The 19,145-nt window shown below is 50.4% G+C and overlaps 3 protein-coding genes across 12 annotated transcripts in view; 1 reads left to right on the plus strand and 2 right to left on the minus strand.

Moving 5' to 3' along the window:
- Positions 1-4,326, minus strand: part of LOC122385389 (ras-related protein Rab-21-like) — a 9,481-nt gene extending 5,155 nt beyond the window's left edge. Inside the window, exons 1-4 of one of the 6 annotated variants that reach the window (XM_043373666.1) lie at positions 4,234-4,319; positions 3,356-3,442; positions 1,908-2,057; positions 1,505-1,672 (exon numbers count right to left, since the gene is read on the minus strand). In XM_043373666.1, coding sequence (XP_043229601.1) covers positions 1,505-1,672; positions 1,908-2,054 — 315 coding nt within the window. In that variant the 5' untranslated portion in view covers positions 2,055-2,057; positions 3,356-3,442; positions 4,234-4,319. Of the gene's footprint in view, positions 1-1,504; positions 1,673-1,907; positions 2,061-3,355; positions 3,443-3,914; positions 3,937-4,117; positions 4,140-4,233 lie in introns of those variants that run through there. The other 5 variants (XM_043373647.1, XM_043373640.1, XM_043373652.1 and 2 more) reach the window with 5 other exon arrangements.
- A 534-nt stretch (positions 4,327-4,860) lies between these two features.
- On the plus strand, positions 4,861-15,760 carry LOC122385423 (regulator of telomere elongation helicase 1-like). 3 transcript variants are annotated; one of them, XM_043373690.1, is made up of 14 exons: positions 4,861-5,129; positions 7,105-7,232; positions 8,369-8,585; positions 9,041-9,159; positions 9,438-9,539; positions 9,770-10,489; positions 10,805-10,926; positions 11,175-11,265; positions 11,565-11,843; positions 12,138-12,292; positions 12,663-13,026; positions 13,411-14,073; positions 14,418-14,568; positions 14,826-15,710. In XM_043373690.1, the coding sequence occupies exons 2-14, from the start codon at positions 7,125-7,127 to the stop codon at positions 14,900-14,902; spliced, it is 3,168 nt and encodes a 1,055-aa protein (XP_043229625.1). In that variant the 5' UTR covers positions 4,861-5,129; positions 7,105-7,124; the 3' UTR covers positions 14,903-15,710. The 3 variants fall into 3 exon arrangements, with proteins under 3 accessions (XP_043229625.1, XP_043229615.1, XP_043229635.1); XM_043373680.1 differs by having other exon boundaries at positions 4,861-5,009; positions 14,826-15,701; XM_043373700.1 differs by lacking the exon at positions 4,861-5,129 and adding an exon at positions 6,366-6,837 and having other exon boundaries at positions 14,826-15,760.
- LOC122385436 (gamma-aminobutyric acid receptor subunit beta-like) overlaps positions 15,715-19,145 on the minus strand; it is a 68,707-nt gene continuing 65,276 nt past the window's right edge. For 2 of the 3 annotated variants that reach the window (XM_043373721.1, XM_043373712.1), the window contains exon 12: positions 15,715-17,319. In XM_043373721.1, the coding sequence (XP_043229656.1) occupies positions 17,138-17,319 (182 nt within the window). In that variant the 3' untranslated portion in view covers positions 15,715-17,137. The remainder of the gene's footprint in view (positions 17,320-19,145) is intronic. The other variant, XM_043373731.1, reaches the window with a different exon arrangement.

The raw sequence follows: 19,145 nt of genomic DNA on the forward strand, positions 1-19,145 counted from the left end.
GCCGAGGACCTCCCACGCAGCCGAGGGCTCAGTAAACTAGAGCAACGAATACACAACGATCGACAGGCAGGCACACAAGCCGCACGGCTGACTGTCCAGTATCCACATTCCACACAGCTGACCGCGCACACCTTCCACATACAGCTGAGTGTCCACACATGTCTGGCATCCATTGCCCACACCCTCCACACGCTGACCTCACAAGTCAGATGATCGCCGCTAATCCGCGGCGGCTCCGATGTCAGCGGTCTGACATCAAAGGGCCACCGCCGGGGATCGGGACGCACGCCGCCGCTACAGATCACAGACCCAGTTCCAAACACACATACGGGCTCACACAGGTCTCAGACCGTGTCACACTCCAACAAACGCAGATTCGTGCCGGACTCATAACCCATCACAGACCCATGAATGCCAGACCATGCGAATCCGCGGTCCTAGACCCACCTTCCATCGTCCCAGACCCTGTTCCTACCACCACAGACCCCACCCATAAAACCTGCATCCTGAACCAGGCCCACAACCAGCCGCAAAACTCACAGCTCCGCCGCCCCAGATCCGTCCAAACCCCTCCCTACCTCCGTAAAACCCGCAAACGGTACCTACTGAGCCCACTTTCCGCCGCAACAGATCTGTCCAAAGACTACTACACCCGCTTATGTAAATTCCGTGACGGAACGCACCCCTAGCTGACCAGGACCCAGCACTGGAAAACGCGCCGAAATACGAGCGGTAGTGCAGCTATAAATACGATCGAGTTTCGGTCACATGCCATCATGTCGTGTATCCGATTACATCCAGAATGAATGGTAGATAGACACCGGCCCCATGGCTTCCTGAATGTTCGGAGACAAGAAACAGAACACCGTGGTTTTGATGACAGTGACGGAATGTAAGGCCGGAGAATGAATAGCAGCAAAACATTCAGCCGACTGAAAATTTATCATGCTCTTCCGATTCCTGATGAAATTGTCTCAGAGGATACAAACTATGCACTTCACTTATTGTAGCTATCCATTATAAGAAGAGATAAGATTTAAGAAGAGAATCCATTATAAGAAATAACTGATCAAATGCTGCACTTTGCATCGTCAATTTATAGGAGTTGTCAACATCCGGCCAGGGACATTGTTTAGCTGGTGACAATAAAAATATTCGCACTTTTAGCCGTTGTCTATGCGTCATTCTTCATTTTCCGTGTCGGTTTCCGTGTACATCGACACAGCTGCAAGAAATCCCGCTTCGCGTGTACCAAACAAAATACTACTTTCACAGCTGGTCACAAACAATGCCAAAACAACAAACTACTGACCGCCCATCTAGCTGGTGCGGCAGTGACAGAAATTGACCGTCCGAGGAACTTCTACCCTCGGGAGCCAACCCATCCACTGTCTGTACCCGTACCGGCTAACACCGGACCCTGCCCAGGGGTCGGTGTCACAGAGCCGGCCCAAGAGAAAGAGTAGCATAGAGCCTGCCTGGGGAGGAGTGCCTATTGACCCACCTTCTGGAACGAGTCCTCATCAGTGACGTCGTAGATGAGACAGGCGCCGTGCGACTCGCGGTAGTAGATGGGGCCGAGCGCGTGAAACCGCTCCTGGCCGGCCGTGTCCCAGATGGCCAGTGTGACACGCCGTCCTCCCAGCGACAGCTTCTTGGTGAGAAATGACGCCTGGAAGGGAGCAGAAAGTCACAACAGGTGCAAAACTGGTGCCTCACAACTCTGGTCATGAAATGACACACTTGAACCAATGCTGAAATATCAAATCTGGTCAACGACACAAATGAGGAAAACCCTTTAAAAAATGACAATAGTAAAAGTGTGAAGCATTAGAGATGTGAATGAGGTGAAGTGCATAGAAATTACAGGCACTTCAGCATAAATGAATGCCAGCAGAGCACCATACCTGTAGAGTGGTAGTGTGCTTTTCATTGAACTTTCCCTCCACATAAGAGAGAACCACTGATGTCTTGCCTACTGCTCCCTCGCCAAGGAGCACAACTTTAAAGCTGTCTGAGTTTGCGCGAGCTGCGGTACCACCCGGTGATGCCATCTTCTGCTGATAGAGAGGGTGAGGAACTGGTCAACACACATGATATCGACACCTTTTTTTAAACCCCACATTCTCCGGTGAATTTCAGACAAGTTGGTTAGAGACCTTCAAAAAAAGGTACAATCACTCGATTTTTCTCAAGTTTGTCTGTCTTGGCAGATAAAGCAATACCAGAACAGGCCTACGAACACACATATTTGATCAGGATCGGACGATTGGACACTTTTAAAAGGAGATCTTTCGGGCCTCCCGGAAATTCACTAGAGAGCAGATGTGGGGTTTAAAAAAAAGGTGTCGATATCAGGGACTCTTTTCAAGCAGTTAACATAATTCATAAACAACGAATATATTGATATCAGCATGAAATTCATTTATGGGTAGGGGAGAGTGAGGTAAGATGCACAGGGGTTTGCAATGTCATATATTATTCGAAAATGACGATCGGGAAGCAAAAACTTGGAGTTTCAACGGAAACCGACATCATTTTTCTCCAAAAATATCACACTTTCTTTGTCTGAAATGATAACTTTTTTGCTATTAAGGCTAAGCATTTCCTGAGAAAGTGAAAAGGGGCATCTTACCCCACAGGGTGGGAAAGGCGTCCCTGGCGTTGGGGAAGATGCCCCCTGCACTATAAGTGACATAAACGTGCACGTGAATCGCCAGAACGAATCAGTAGTCCCTTCGAGCCTGCAGTAGACACTAAACGTCATCGTAAGGGCCCTCAAAAGTAGTCGTAAGGGGCTTCAGAGGTCATCGTTAGGGCTATCATAGTCCAGCCAGCGTGGGAGTCCTCAAACGATGTCGTGAGGGCTTCAGAGTCAGATGCCGCCTAAAAAGTCGCTGTTTGGGCCGAGAGACCGGCATGGGAAGCACCCAAACGTACTGGACTCTCAATAGTCCAAGATCGGCTTTTGTCTCTCATCACAAGTATGTAATAAATGATTTGACAGGTTGCTTGGAGGACAGCCTACAGATTTAGGGGGCGTCTTTCTCCATCAGGGCAGGGGGCATCTTTCCCCAAGGTACCGAATTAACATTAAATCAGTACAATTTGTTAGCCATAAAACTACACCCTGAAACAAACTGTTTAGGACACAGTACATGCATGTTAATGTATCACGACCATAGCAAGGGACAATAAAATTATTTACCCTCTTGGATATTTACAATGTTTTGACACCAAAATATTTTTTTTAAAGCAGCAAATAAAAAACATGCAATCATCACTCATCAGCCAGCTGTTGCCCAACTGAGCTTCACAAATTTTTGTGCAGTTAACAAGGCAGGCTTCCGCTTACCTAATCACCCAGTCTGCAAAGTAAGGCTTGCAGGTCAACGAGGCGCACCAGCCCAAGTTTAAAATCCGCACCAATCCTTCAACAGAGCTGGAAAATCCGCACCAAAGAGTAGTATGAGAGTACAAAAAAATCCACACGAACCCGCTACATGAGCCAAGCGCACCTCGTTTACGAATGCTGCCGAGTGCAAAGTGCAGCAAACTCAGATACGTTGAACGTACCAGTAAATTGTCTGCATTTGACTGCTTGAAGCGGCGGAGGGGTGATTTTCTGGCCCTCTCATCGGGTCGTGCTCATTTCTCTCACACTACCGCGGGTGCCTTGCAAAGCCAGGTGGTGCGTTTTGAGTTGCAAGAGTGCAAAAAGTGTGAACTTACGGACATCCCACCTGATTGATGGGACCACCAGCAATCAGCACTGGCAGTCCGTTCTGACCACCACACACTTATTTAGATCCGGGAGCACATTGAATTAGGTGATGTCGAAACTCCAACATTTTCCCCCTCATCTATCTCGTCTGGTCCGTCATGTCTGTCACTCAGTCAATTCCAAACCTCACTTCAATAAATCTGCACCGCACCAAGCCATATCTGCACCGCACCTCACCAAATCCACACCAGCCAAACAAGCCTGCACTGATGAGATCTCGTCGAATTTGACATACTTTGCAGACTCAATATAATCAACTGACTAAATATAATAACTCAATATAATGGACTGGCTAAGCACCAACCTCCATTCTGAGTAGGTAGGTACCTATACCTATATCAATATAAAATATAAGTGCAAAACAGAAAACCTGAGCCAGAGCAATCGATCCATATAATAAATATCGGATAAATAGGTAACAAAATACATTAAATACAAAAAACACGTACCAGTCAAACGCCACAACAAACAACACAGTACCCAAAAAAGGACAAAAAAAAAGCATGACAGGTTACGGATTTACAAAAACCAAGACAAACCGTAGTATTCATTTTTTTTTGTCAGCAACTGCGAACGGTCAGAATATCAAATATAAAAACTAGATGCATGCAATTCAATTGTTGAAAATGAAACCAAATCATTGCTTAATTTAATTTTGTTTCCGAATAACAAAGAAATGATTTGGTTCCACCGGTTCCACAGAAAAAAATTGGCAAAATAAAAATCATCACAATGAAACATTACTCTCATTGAACAGACCTTGGAACAGACTCCTACGCATTTGCCTCAGAAAAAGGCATACCCCTTACGTCGCAAGTTTCTGGTGCTTTGCCTAAAATTTTGTACAGCTGTTTCCCGTGAGTTCTGCAAAAAAGTGAGCTACATTACAATACTTTTATTTGTTTCCGAGGAAATGAGCAAAATCTGTTTAGCTTTTGGAAACTGATTGTTCAAATATTTTTTTTTTAGAAACAAACATTCTTTTTTGGGACATAGTATGTCATATCTTAGGAAACGAAACATAAAAATGAAGTTGTCAGCGGGGTTTTATTGGACGCCTGTGAAAACAGGGCGCCGGAGGGCATATTAGTCACGTGACATTTGGAACTTCTCCCCCCTCCAATGGCCTTCTACATACGAAACGTCATGTGTGAATTTCACGAACCTTGATCAAATCGCCCCAGGCGCCCTGTTTTCACCGTCGTCCGTTTTATTCTCCCTCGAGGTGTTAAGTCTTGGATCTGTCATAAATAGCGCCAAATCAAAATAGAAATAACACATGCAAAAGTGGTTACATGTTTATGACCAATTTTGGGTCATTTTTCGAAAGGCCCTATATTTTTTTGTAAGTGTTCGATAGGATAGGGATTAGGGATGGATTTGAGGAGTATGGGCAGGGATCAGGATAAAATGCTGATTTTCTTATAGACTCCAAAAAGATACTGGGATGTGGATGTGTGAATGCAGTGTCATTCAATGATGGATAACTGATAGGATTTAATCACTGATTGTGATGTGATCAAATCCTTCCATTTGACTTGTATTGTGTATGGTATTGTGTATGTGTATTGTGTATTCATAGTGTATTTATATACACTGTGGATGTGATCATAATGTGATTCCATCCTGATCCACTGGTGGATCCAGGGCCCTGTTTCACCGGTGATAGCAGCACACTACTATCAAATTGCGCGAGCTGACGTGATGTGATGAGGTCACACTAATGACGGACGTGTGACCTCAAGTGTAATGACGTGTGAGCTGCGTTTGGAACAGAGTTGCTGTCTCGTTAGATTGCGTTTGATACATTTGCTTGATCGCATGGCCGTGAAGATGTTGGCAGCAATATTTGATGACATCACACAAATTGACGGCATCATGGCTTGTTGATGTTTCCATGGAAACCCAATTTGACACGTGTGATAGCAGCGTGCTGCTATCACCGGTGAAACAGGGCCCAGGATGAGGAGGGAGGAGGGCTTCGGGGCAAATGCCCCCCTGCTGCGTCAAAATCAACAAAAATTTGCACTTTTTCTAATAAAACTAGACAAAACAAATTTCATTAGGAAAATTTTGCATTACACAGCAGTGTGAGCAAGCAAAATCCAACATTTGGAATTTTTAGTTTCTGGAATTTGGTGAAACTTTTCTGGGAGTTTACCCCTGCAGCATCCAAGACTGAGACTGCCTTTCTGGATCTGCCAGTGATCCCATCCTGATCCCAATCACTGGCTGAGGCTTTTATTGGATTTTATCCACTCGTGTATGTTGTTTTGCATTATTATTAGATTCAGGTGATGCAGGTGACAAGTCTTAAAGGGACAGTATCATCGAAAAAAAAAAATCAATGTATTGAGCTGATTTTTTATTTACTAGCATTTCTTATTTTTCTGAATCAGAAAAACATAGTTTGAGGACCGAACTCGGTGAAAAATATTGCAACCACATTTCATTTTCATGATTCATTTTCATGAGCGAACCACCACTATACAAGCATGGCCGCCAGTTTGGAAGCATGCAAAATTACTACAGAACTGGCGCAGATAATACATTATTGACGCTACGCTTACGCGGTCGTTCTTCTGATTGAGTTGTCCTTAGGGAGAGGTAGCCTTAGGTATTGCCTATAAAAATATCACGTGACAATTGGAGGGAGTGACAATTGGACGTGACAATTGACAATGGGAGAAAATATCACGTGACAATCACGTGATAAACGTCATACATTGGAGGGAGATTGTGATTCAAGCTGGAGGAATTCCTTTGTTGAGCCGCTAGAATCCGAAGGAAACAGCGGAAATTGCCTACGACTATTTAATGAATTTAACGGTGATGAATAAGTGCGAAAAACGTTTTGGCTTTATAAAATTTGATGAAATGACCAGGGTAAAAGTTTTATTACTGGCGGTCAATTCAAAGCGGCGCAAACATTTAAACAGTGAAGATAGTGAAGCACGATTCAAAGTGTGGTACACCTTTCGTACTTTGAGCGGCGATAGCGGGATAACGGTGTGGAGCTTCGAGGATCGGTCTTCAGTTCCCGGACCAGAAAGGTGGGGCCTATGCAATGTCAAATTTCATCAAAATGGTGATACTGTCCCTTTAATTCTCATCTTTTCATTTTAATATTTATATTTTCCTTTCCATTCCTAGCTTTGGCAGCTGCAACTTGCAATGATCTTGATCTTAAGCAAGAAGTTGTCATGCTGATGTGACACCAAATCAAAATAGAATTGATATTATAGACAAAGCAAGACTGTTTATAGTCTCAAATGTGTCATTAAATGTTAGAACTGAACTAACAATGAATACTTTTGCAGGCATCAAGAGTAATTGAAAGATGACAGACACAGAAATAAGCATAAATGGAGTGCCAGTGAGGTTTCCATTTGAACCATATGAAATTCAGAAGGTCTACATGGAGAAAGTGATAACATGCTTGCAACAGGTAAGATAAAATGATTATCTTGTTTGTAATTATTTAGTGATTTAAATAGCATGTACCTATGGTAAATAACAGCCATTTAAAGGTGACATACAAGTATATAAAACAGGGCTACTTCCATGATGTAGTACTTTGATATATTTGTGTATGATGCATTTGCTTGAAGACAGGAATGTTTTGCTTATTTTTCATCATTTTGCAATATCTCATACATGAGCTTGGTCTGTGGTCACTTGCTGTTCTTCTATGATATTAAAATCAATGCTGCATGCTCCTCTGTTTTAGGATTAGAGCTATATTCACCCCTCCCTTGGGCCTTGGTATAGTAAGTGTCTGACAGCTTCTAAGGTTCTTGATGATGACCACAAGAGCAAGACTTTTTTTACAACAGCCTGTGCTCAAATCAGAAGTGGGATGTAATATGGAGATGATATTGCACCGATCACTTGGCTGGGGATATTATCTTGCTGAGCTTGTAGTTACCAGCTGGCTCTTCATCTCTTCTTGGTGTGGTCTGAGGTCTTCTCCTGTGGTCTGACAGGGCCAGCCAATGGACAGACTGGCACATCAGTCACCTCACACCTGTAGTCAACATGTAATACAGTGGTGTCAGACAGACAGTGCCAGCCTTCCTCCCTGGCCCAGCTGCTCCACTCTGGTCTGGTCAGAAGGTAGGAATGCAGTGGTGGATTATAATTAACTTGGCTGTGCCAGAGTGATTTAGCAAACCAAATGCTCCCTCCAAATCAGCTGTCCAACGTTTCAGCACCCGCACAGGCTGTCCAAAAGGCCGAACTGATGGTTGAATGTTTTGTGAAATTGAATATTGCTTGAATGCCCAGCATCCAGCAGTGAATTGCCGAACCATATACACTTTAAACGAGCTCCAGCTCTGTTGTATTACGGCTCCGAAGTCTGTTTTTATTAAAATGTCTCGGCGAATTCGGCGCCCGGCAATATGTGCCGGCCCTGGCGGTCCGCGGCAGTGAACGACTCATGGAGACACGGGTGGCACAGCCTGGCCATCAGAGAACGAGGAGGCGACAACATGGCCGGACAATGCGGTTATCACGAATCTCAAGCTAATTGTCAGTCCCGCTTGCTACTGATCTGACCAGTACTCCGTTCTGTCATTCCAGGGCGCGAACGGAGTGCTGGAGTCGCCGACGGGAACCGGTAAAACGCTCTGTCTGCTCTGCTCGACGCTGGCCTGGGCCGAGTCGGTCCGAGCCCAGCAGGCGGCCACCGTCCGCGGCATGGCAGAACTGAACCCGGAGTTCTACTCGGCCCTCAGCGCTCAGCTCGACCAGGCGGCGGGATCAGGCTGGGGAAACTCGGCCACGCCCTCCATCATAGGTGGGTACAGAGACACCCTTCATCTGATGAGGGAGCGCCCTCAAAAGAGTGCTCTAGGAACTCATCTCTACACCCCAGTTCATGGGTCTGCCTCTGGTAGCACTCTCCATCACACGTGGGATCCATGCGCTCTCTGTCATTTCCAAATCTAATGATAAACATCACGAATCAAGTACCTAGATCGTCTGCTCGTCGATTTTGTGTCCTTATGCGTCATGAACTCCCGTTATTGTGTGGGGCGGGACAAATAGGGAAGGTGGTAAATTTGGTACCATCTGCAAGTGCAGCGTTTATCTTACCATTGTACTAACTAGTTTGGACGGAAGTGTTGAAAGTGATATCTCGCAATTCGCATATCTTTTTCTCGCCATGTCTACCTTAGACCGTGTAAGATCGTGTTTCAAACCTCCGTCTTCCCAGTTGTTTGACTCACCGTGTCCTGGTGTTCTGCCCAGGTGCGCCTAAGATCATCTTCGCGTCTCGGACACACTCTCAGCTGTCCCAGGTGGTGCAGGAACTGAAACGGACCTCGTACCGATACGTACGGGCAGTGGTGATTGGCTCCCGGGACCAGGTGAGGTATGCAGCGACCTGGAAACGACTGGGGACTATATAGATCAGAAATACAAGGGCTTTAACGATTGAAGGATAACGGTGAGTCTAGAGATTGCTGGGCTCGGCACCTTCGTAGTTTTAGTGGACTAGAGATCAGCTAAACCAACAGAAATATCAAATCGCCGTCTGTGGATTTAATTATTTTTTGCCTTATCGTCGTCGTATGAGCTGCACAGTCGGTGAAGTTCATTCGATGTGCGAATCGTCTTATAATCATGTCGATGTGTTACGTTCCAGTTGTGCATCCACCCCGAGGTCAGCAAGGAGACCAACAACAGTGTCAAGGTGCACATGTGCCAGGCAAAGGTCAAGTCGCGCACCTGCCACTACTATAATCAGGTGAGTTTTATGAGAAAGCCGTATTCTGGCTGGGACTGGGAACAGCTAGTCTGATATGGTGGTAAAAACTTACAGATGATAAGGACTCTCATTCATTCATTTTTCTTTCTAAAAAGTTGGTGTATGAATGTCTTTCCTCTCAGTCAGTTATGTTCCCCGCAATTTTTCCATCTTTCTCTCGGGTGGAATGCTCCCGCACAGACCTCTCACTGCCCCTCCCTCTTTGGCAGGTGGAGCCCCGCCGCACTGACAAACACCTGACAGAGGCTCCTGTCACGGACATCGAGGACCTGGTCACGCTGGGAAACAAGCTAAACTTTTGTCCGTACTACATGGCGCGGTCACTGCGAGAGGCAGCAGATGTGATCTTCCTGCCCTACAACTACCTCCTCGACCCCAAGACACGCAAAGCCAACGGCGTTGAACTCCAAAACAGCGTGGTGATTTTCGACGAGGCGCACAACATTGAGAAGATGTGCGAGGAGTCTGCGTCGCTTCAGCTGCGATCCACCGACATCGCGTTATGTGTGGACGAGCTGACACACGTGCTGACTCAGCTGGTGGCTCCGGAGGCGGGCGCTGACCCCGAGTTTACCTCAGCCGCCGCCGCCGCCGAGCTCAGCGCTGAGAACCTGGCGCTGATGAAGACCATGCTGCTGGAACTGGAGCGTGCCATCGACGCCATCCCGCTGCCGAACGCTGCCGACGGCGCCCACTTCCCGGGCAGCTACATGTTCGAGCTGCTGGAGCGGGCGCAGATCACTCACGGCCGGCGAGCGGTGATTGTCGAGGAACTGGAGAAGGTGATCTCGTTCCTCACCAACTCGGCGACTTCGGTGTTCTCCCGGCGCGGCAACGGGCTGCAGAAGTTTGCCGACCTCATCAAGGTGGTCTTCAACCGCGACACGTTCGACCTGAAGCACATGGAGCGAGTCAAGAAGTGCTACAAGGTGAGAAATGTGACGGATTGCGAGATAGCTTCCATTATGGTGTCAGAAAATATTTTGCTTGTTATACTTAGGAGGATATCATTGGGACAGTCTTCAGTTCTGTTCGGAAAATGTCATGGGTAGCGATTACAGTGCCTACGTTCGATATGAGGCAGGCAAGCGCTTATAATCGATATAAGTTAGCGATTAATTCGATGGTAGAGTAATTCGCTGTTACCCGCCTCGTTACACTCTGCTTGTGCGGAGACTCAACCGCTCCTGCGCACTGTTGCTGACTGCGATCTTACCTTTGACACTGCCTCACCTTCACACCAGGTACACGTGGGTTTGGAGCAGCAGAAGGCCGGCAAGCGGCCGAGAAACGACCCATGGCAGAAGGCGCAGTCGACCGCTGACTGCCGCGTCCTTTCCTACTGGTGCTTCAGCCCCGGGTTCGGGTGAGTGGAAAGTGAAAACTGTTGCTTCAGTGGAGATGATCTGTTTCAAATATTTCCAAATATTGGTGGACATTGAGTGCGTGCACAGTATGTTGCAATTGTCAACTTATGTCTGCTACGGAATGAAGTCATTTGTTCATAATCAATCGCGGCTTCAAACTCCATGTTTTATTACAAGTGTTTGTCCCGATGTGTAAAACTACCCTGATCGTCGTTTTACCCCGTCTCCCTCTCTCCCTTTTGCCCAGGATGGCCGATCTGATGGATCAGGGAGTCAAGTGTGTCCTGCTGACGAGCGGCACACTGGCGCCACTCAGCTCCTTCACCTCCGAACTGCAGGTTCGTGTGTGTGGGACTCGAGCTCCATGGTGGTGGTGGTGGCGCTGTCTGACTTTTGTTCGCAAGGGCTCCTCCCCCTAGCTACCTGTGTTTTCATTTCAGGGCTTGCTAAACGCTCTTTTTGAATTATGTGTGTGTTGGTGATCTGGTCATACTCATGATCTCCGTAGTCAGTGGCCGTTCTCTTCCAGTCTCTGGGGTGCAGACTGTATGGTTTTGTTTCGGAGTGTTCGACTTTTATTACCCCATTCCCCTCTCATTATGTGTGGTTAACTCCCCATACCCTTGCTCTCCACCAGGTGCCGTTCCCCATCAGCCTAGAGAACCCCCACATCATTCAGTCGGACCAGGTGTGGGTGGGCTGTATCAGCCGCGGTCCGGACGGCACGCCCCTCAGCTCCAGCTACCAGAACCGCACCAGTGCCCGCTACCTCAGCTCACTGGGGCAGACGGTGGCCAACGTGGCCCGTCTGGTGCCCGACGGACTGCTCGTCTTCTTTCCGTCCTACTCGATGCTGCGCGCGTGCCATGAGGCGTGGCAGACGAACGGAGTCTGGGGTCGCATCGCCGCCAACAAGGTACGTGCTGAGGTGCTTCATTTGTGGTGTAGTTATCGTCCTTAGCCTTTCCTTTCCTGTTTATTTCTCGTCGATATTCTTTCGTTTGCAAAACTCGAAAAATTACCGAGTATGCATTTTTGGATGTATAAAAGAGTCGGCATAAGCATTTACTTTCTAAACCAATCTCAAATTGCTCTTAGCTACTAGAATACGTCTGGGGACCAGTTTTGTTTGTGCTACATTCGCTATTTGTGGATATGGGCGGGAGAGTCATTGTTGTGACCGCTCAGGCAAGTGCTGTTTGTGTTACAGTCTGTGTTTGTGGAGACGGGTGGGAAGGAGGTGTTTGCGCAGAACATGAACGACTACTACAGCCGCATCATCAGCCCCACCGAGGGCACCCGCGGCGCCTGCTTCATGGCCGTGTGTCGAGGCAAGGTCTCCGAGGGACTCGACTTCTCCGACAGGTGGGATGCTGGTCGAATCAGGAACGTAGTGATAAGTTGTTGCTGGTTCGCCCTTTTTTCCTCATTCCCTTTCTCTGCCATGACCTGTCTTTCTTCCCCATTATGATTTCTTCCAGTTTCCATTCCAGTACTAAAACAGATAAGTCAGCTAATGTCCTTCCGTTTCCTCCTTCCTCAGTCCCGTTCTTTTCGGGAAGAACGTGTTAGCACTTATCAGTTCCGCCTTTCCAGTTTCTCTTACCCAATCAGTAACGGGCACACTGTGATCACCAGCCCCTTTTACTCCAAATAGGACGCTGTAATGATCACCAGTGCCCATCACTCCCCGGAAGACTGTTAGCTGAGACTAACACCCCTTCTCGCTCCCCAGGAACGGCCGCGCCGTCATCATCACCGGCCTGCCGTACCCGCCGCTGAAGGACCCGCGGGTGGTGCTGAAGCGGCAGTACCTGGACGAGGTCCGCCGGACTCCGAGTGGCGCCGGCGGCGCGCAGGGCCTCTCCGGCCAGGACTGGTACCGTCTGGAGGCGTCACGCGCCGTCAACCAGGCGGTCGGACGCGTCATCCGTCACCGACGAGACTACGGAGCCGTCATCCTGTGTGACTCGCGCTTCGGAGATGCGGGGTTCTCGGGCCAGCTGTCGGCCTGGGTTCGGCCCTACCTACGTGTGCACGCCAACTTTGGCACCGTGGTGCGAGAACTCACCCAGTTCTTCAAATCCTGCCAGGAGAAGGTATGTCGCGAAGAGCTAGAGGTGCAGTGTTGGCGCAAAGGTGGTGTGGGAACACTACTCATATTCACGTGGGAAAACTCGGCATCTATGCCATACGGAAGGAGTGCTTTACTGGTGCAACTTCTCAAAGAAGAAGCTGGTTGATTTGCTTGATAAATAACGGCATTAAATATTGTGATATTTAGCTCTGTTGTCAATCACATTACCTTTGTAGCACGCTACTGCTTAGCTGATGGTATGTTGCAAATGCCAGCTGTTTCTGGATATGCAGTATTACACGGTAGTCCAGAATTAGAGAATGATCCCATTATTCCGTCTCTACATAGACGTCTCCCTTACCCCTGGCGGACACCAGATTCACTCCACCGCCGGGCACTGTTTCAGTACCCGTGCTCCAGCCAGCCGGCCGCGGCAGCCAGTGACCGACCCGCCGGACCGGCCACCCACGCCACCTTCGCGTTCGCGCCGTCCCGCGTGTCAGCAGCTCGATCAGACAGCAACGGTAGCAGCGGCGGTGTGCCGGAGCAGGGGTCCGCGAACTCCGCCTCGCTGGTGCAGATGTACGGCCGGACCGGCAGTGGCAGCAAGACCGAGCCTGGGACGGCCGGCAGCGGTGGGGGACTGCTAGATCAGATGAACAAGTGGAGTGGGGCGGCAGGGGCAGCGGCTGGCGCACCCGGGACCGTGAAGGCAGAGCGGACCTGTCAGTCTGCGCCCGTCACTACCCTCGCTAGTGCTGCTGATGCGACCTCCGCCCCCGCCGCGGGCCGGGGCCGAAAGTTCAAGCTGTCGCACAACCCGGCGGCGTTAGTTCTGGGCGGCAGACGGGTGCCTGATAGCACTGCTGTGCTGGCCACCGACTGTTCGCCTCCGAACAAGACAGCCAGGGCCGACGAACGGACAGGGGCCGGCGCGGGCAATACAGCTGTGGCCAGTCCTACACCCGACGGGACGGGAGCAGCCGCCGCAGCTGCCGAGAAGGCGACAGCTGCAGCTCCCGAGAAGGACGCCAAAAAGAAGAGCAAGATCGCCGACTACATAATTGGGGTAAGTTGGAGTGCCACCAGCAGAATTCCTAGAAAACTCCCCGCTTTGGAACTACTCAAATGGCTTTAAGGGCTCTTATATCGCCGATGTGGGTCGTCCACCGCGTTTGACGGCTGTGTGGGGACATTTTCCGCGCTGTGTGCGGTAAAAGAGAGGCCGGGGGTTGGTGAATGGCTCCGCTTGCTGCCGGTGTTTTGCTCTGCCGCGCTCCTTTCATTCTGTGACCGTATGCCTGCCTGGGGCACGCTGACCCGCGTTTGTCCGGTGTCCTGTTGCGATGGTGGCAGGCCGCCGCAGTGACGGTCGCGGAGCTCTGACCGGTCCCCGCCCCTGTCGCCGGGCAGGCCAAGAGGCTGCTGTCGGCCGCCGACTACAAGCTGTTTGCGGCGGCGATCAAGGGCTACACGGCCACGCGCGACTTCCCAGAGCTGGTGTCGAGCCTGGCCGGGGTGCTGGTGGGCACCGGCGACCAGCAGCTGCAGCAGCTCTTCAGAGGTGAGTTCTGTTGTACCTGCTGTTTGTAAGTTGTACTTTATTTACCTTGGGTTGTTACTGGTTAGGTAAAAATATACAACGTGGTATTTCGGAGTAAGGGTATAGCTATATATAGTTTTATCCTGCAGCCTAGCATGTACTCATCAGCCATCGCCCACGATACCGTGAGACATGCGCTTGGAGTAGTTTATTTTTATCATTTTAGACCCACTCTCTTATCCGGATAGAAAAATTACTCCATGTCCCCTCGGATACAGGATTCGCGCAGTTTGTCCGGCCCGAACACAAGACTCGGTTTGAAGACGCCTGCCGCGAGCTGACTGGCTCGGTTTGAGGATTCCTGCCGCGAGCGGCCTGACTGGCTCGGTTTGAGGACGCCTGTCGTGAGCTGACTGGCTCGGTTTGAGGACGCCTGTCGTGAGCTGACTGGCTCGGTCTCAACATGAAGTCATGACGCCTTATCGGACGCAGCTCGAGTATGTCAGCTGTCAGGCCGACTGGCTCGGTTTCGTGACGTCATGGCGTCTGGTTGATGTCGCTCGCGTGACTATCTGAGAGTGACGCTGTTCGAAGGCCAACGCGGGTCCGGGATCTCGCTGCTGACTGGTGGCTTGCTGTGTTTGCTGGGTATTTCGCTGTGATAGACTGGGGTCCTGGTGATGGCTGGGTTTGTCAGGCTAAAACCCGTAGCCAATGCTGTGAAGTCCTGACACTAGAGTGATTGTGCCTTGTGATATTTCAGCAGGATGAGAAGCGCTTGTTTCAGTGACGCGTCATCGAGTGCTTTTGATATTCATTTACAGAACATTGTTCGTACATGAGTAACTGCATGAGTAACTGTTATCTAATGGATCTAGTCTATTGTGCCTCGTGTCATGACTGCCATATTCATGTCATTGTTGTTGGTTTGCGTGGACCGATATGCATTCATTCCAGTGCGCAGCTCGATACCATAGGTCTTCACACTTGTTACTGTTGTTAGAGAGTGCCTTTCGTAGGTCATTTCATGAAGTTTTCTCGGGTGAACTGCAACGAATAGCTCACACAGTGCGCCATCCATGTTTGTACTCTATATTTTCTAACAGATGTTTACTTGCCTTTACCTAGTTATAACACAATACACCGGAACACTGCGACTACGCTGTCTGCATATTTTAAATATGTATTGATAAATCTGATCACCGAATATCAACAACAGCATGTATTGATGTCAACCAACTACGGTCCGGCGGCCGACCGGAATACTTAGTGAACAGAACGGGCCGGGCCGGCTGCTGGCGGGCTGCGCGACTAGGCGGAGAGACATTACCGGGCCGGAGGGGCGCGTCGGGCCGGGCCGGGCCGCTTGAGCAGTGGTAGCCGCCGGCCGCGCGGCCAGCACATTTCCTGTCCGACGACACGCTGATTGGCTCGCGCACCGGACACGTGATTGGGTCACGTGTGCAGACCACTGAGTCACGTGACCAACGCCAGGGAGACGGGAGAGCGTTCTGCGACCGTGGCCGCAGCGGAGCCGCGCACACACGCATACATACCGCGCGCCGGCAGACCGACAGACAGACAGACGCGCCGGGGTCGGCCGGAGCTGGCTCTGGCTGATGGTGAAGGAGCCGCGCAGCGCCGCCGATCCGGCCGACTCACCGGCCACCCATTGAGCAATTACATGGACTCATCTAGAGCAGAGAACGACGGGAGATGTGGCCGAGCGCTGGAGCCGCTGAGGACGGCCAGATGTATTGCGGGCGGCCGGCTCCCGGACCGGTGGAGCGCCGCCGGCCGAGCTGGCCGGGCCTGGGATAGTTTATATGGCGCATCACAAATCAGGAGGATATAAAAATAGCTATAAAACGTCGAGCACCCCACCTACAGCGCTGCTGTCGTCTACATCCACCGCCAGCGAACAGCTCTGAGAAGAGCCAGTCCGGCTGCCGCCTCCGACCAACCAGCTGACCGAACCGCCTCCTCTGACCAGCAAATTGACCCTACTGCCTCCCCCGACCAACGACCTGACCCATTGGCCCACCTTCCTTCTCTTACCAGCGAACATCCTCCGCCGAGCAACGAACTGAACCATTGATCCAACCTTTCCCTTACAAGCGAACTGACATATCCTCCCCCGACCAGCGAACTGACCACATAACCGCCTGCGCCGACACAGCACACACACACACACACACACACACACATACAAACGGAGCCAGTGCGATTCGCCGCGACCTGCACCCTACCGTAATATAAAGATCACCCGCCCAGCGCAGAACCATGATAATACCACTGAAATAAATGCCAAGAGAAGCCGGAGTCAGCGCGCCAGGCTGGCCCGTGTCCGCAGTCGGCCAGAGATAGCCGCACCACTCGCTGTGCAGTCTTTTCTCCGCACGGCGTCTCCCTTTGCAGTCTGTTTCACGCAGCCGAGGTCTGTAGACTGTCTGCACCGGCTCTGGCCAGTGGCCACTTCCTCTGAGGTCTGAACCGATTTTGGCTATTTCCTCTGTTGTCTTAACCGACTCAGACCGTTGTTTTTGCTGAGTACTGGCTGTGTTCTTGTGGACCGGGCTCGTCGGCCTCTTCACACCTCCTTTACGAATGGCACCAGATCGGCGGCCACTTTGTCGCTGACGTGCAGGTAGATGATCCAGTACATGAGGTTGAAGCAGATGAACGTCACGGGGAACACGATCCGCGAGTATTTGTCCACGTCTGAAGAGCTGCAGCCCATGATTGTATCCAGCTTCTTGTTTTGCAAAATCCCTGTGAAAAGAATGACATTGTCAAGGAGCTTGAAATATCTGAAAACAGGCGAGACTTGGAGGGAACGCATGATAACCATGGTAATAATGTTAGCTCAGACGCCAGGTAGGTATGCAGGATGTTGTGTGCCTTTACAATGACTTAAATAGACGGATGGCTCAAATCAGCTTGCTCTTATCAGCTTACTGCTAACCGCTGAGCTAAACGGCGAGCTTCACCACTCCACCCAATGTATAGCAGCGCCAGCGCTCCCGTCCCGCGAGTCGTGCTCTGCGGAACAGCATACCAATCCAGGCGTAAACAACTAACGCCATCTATGGACCGGATCGGGTACCATGTGACTGACTAGGGAGCTCTGGGGTGTGTGCGGGTGCAGACTGCAGATCCGATGGCACTATAGTGTAGACATTGGCGGTATGATTTTGGCAGTGATGCGGGGGACTAATCTGGCACCTGTGCGCGGTGAATCGGACCGTCCTTAGGTACCTCCTAATTATAATAATGCTGGCATGTAGGCGTCTGTAAGTTGTGAGAACTCAATAGTTGCGCTATGTAATTATGATCAGCCAATAAGACTATTCAATGACATCACTTATGGCCAATCATAGCGTGTAAATGAATTTTGCGCATTCTACATCACCATTTCTACTATAATTTCCACGCCTGATCGACTGTCATTACTCCATCCAAAAGACCTTTTACCTCGCTGGTCCGGTAAATACCCGCTCACTATTGGAAAACTGTCGCTATAAATGTCGGCCTGAAACGCGATCTAGTTGAAGCATGGCCACACACCGGGCCGGTTGCTTCCCCCGCGCTCCGTATTGACGTGTCCCTACCGTGAACTGTGACTGATTCGTGACGTTATGACGGATGTGGCGGTACTGGATACGGCTGCGAGCCACGCCGTATCCACGGCGCCGCGGTAACGCCGAGTTTGCGATGTAATTAGTCGTCGATTAGTGCGGCGGTGTGAGGCTGATGGTGTAGCCAGTGTGATTGGTGAATGCCTAGCTGGCTGGTGGCTGCACTATCGCTATAAATGTCTGGTCCTGTTCCATATCAAGCTTGTGGGCGGAGTTCCTTAGGCAGTTCGCTCCTCCGTTAAAAATTGCGCATTTGAATGTAAGGGCTGTGTGTACAAAAACACGCACAACTTTAAGCAGAGCACTTCGGCCGCAAGCTTGACATGGAACAGAGTACAGCACTGTGGTTGCGACCGTGCCGCTGTGCTCGTATGGATGTACTGACCGGGACGGACAACGAAGGGTCAAACGGAAGACGAGAAGCGGTCACTGAGAGTTGGGAGCAAAGGGTCGTGCAGTCGATGATAGTGAGTGGAAAAGTGGTGGAGACTCAGAGCGAAGCGGAGAGAGCGAGAGAGAGAGAGAGAGAGAGAGAGAGAGAGAGAGAGAGAGAGAGAGAGAGAGAGAGGGAGTAACGATGTCGATGTCCGAGAACAGCGTTAGGCCAGAAATGTGGAGAGCAGAGGAAGACTATTGGGATGTCTTTCCCTCACCATTTTCGCAAAATAAACAAACAATACGGCTATAATGCAATATGCCGGGTGCGCCGCTGTCCGGTCGCCGGCCGGTGCCGCTCAGCTAATGAGTCGTGCCGGCGGCCGGCGGGGAGCGCCAGCTGAGAGGAGAGCCGTGTCCGGCTGAACGCTGACGAGGCGCTCCCCAGCAGCGGTCATCAGCGGCGCCGGCCACTGCCCGCTGACGGCCCCGCCACGGGCCGCTGGAGGGCCGGCTGCGGGGGGGGGGGGCTGAGAGGCACCACAGGACTGGACTTACTGGAGGGGGCCGCGCCTCTCAGAGAGG

This window comes from Amphibalanus amphitrite, unplaced genomic scaffold (assembly GCF_019059575.1).
Source record: "Amphibalanus amphitrite isolate SeventyFive unplaced genomic scaffold, NRLGWU_Aamphi_draft 000015F_arrow, whole genome shotgun sequence".
In the NCBI taxonomy this organism is placed as follows: Eukaryota; Metazoa; Arthropoda; class Thecostraca; order Balanomorpha; family Balanidae; genus Amphibalanus; species Amphibalanus amphitrite.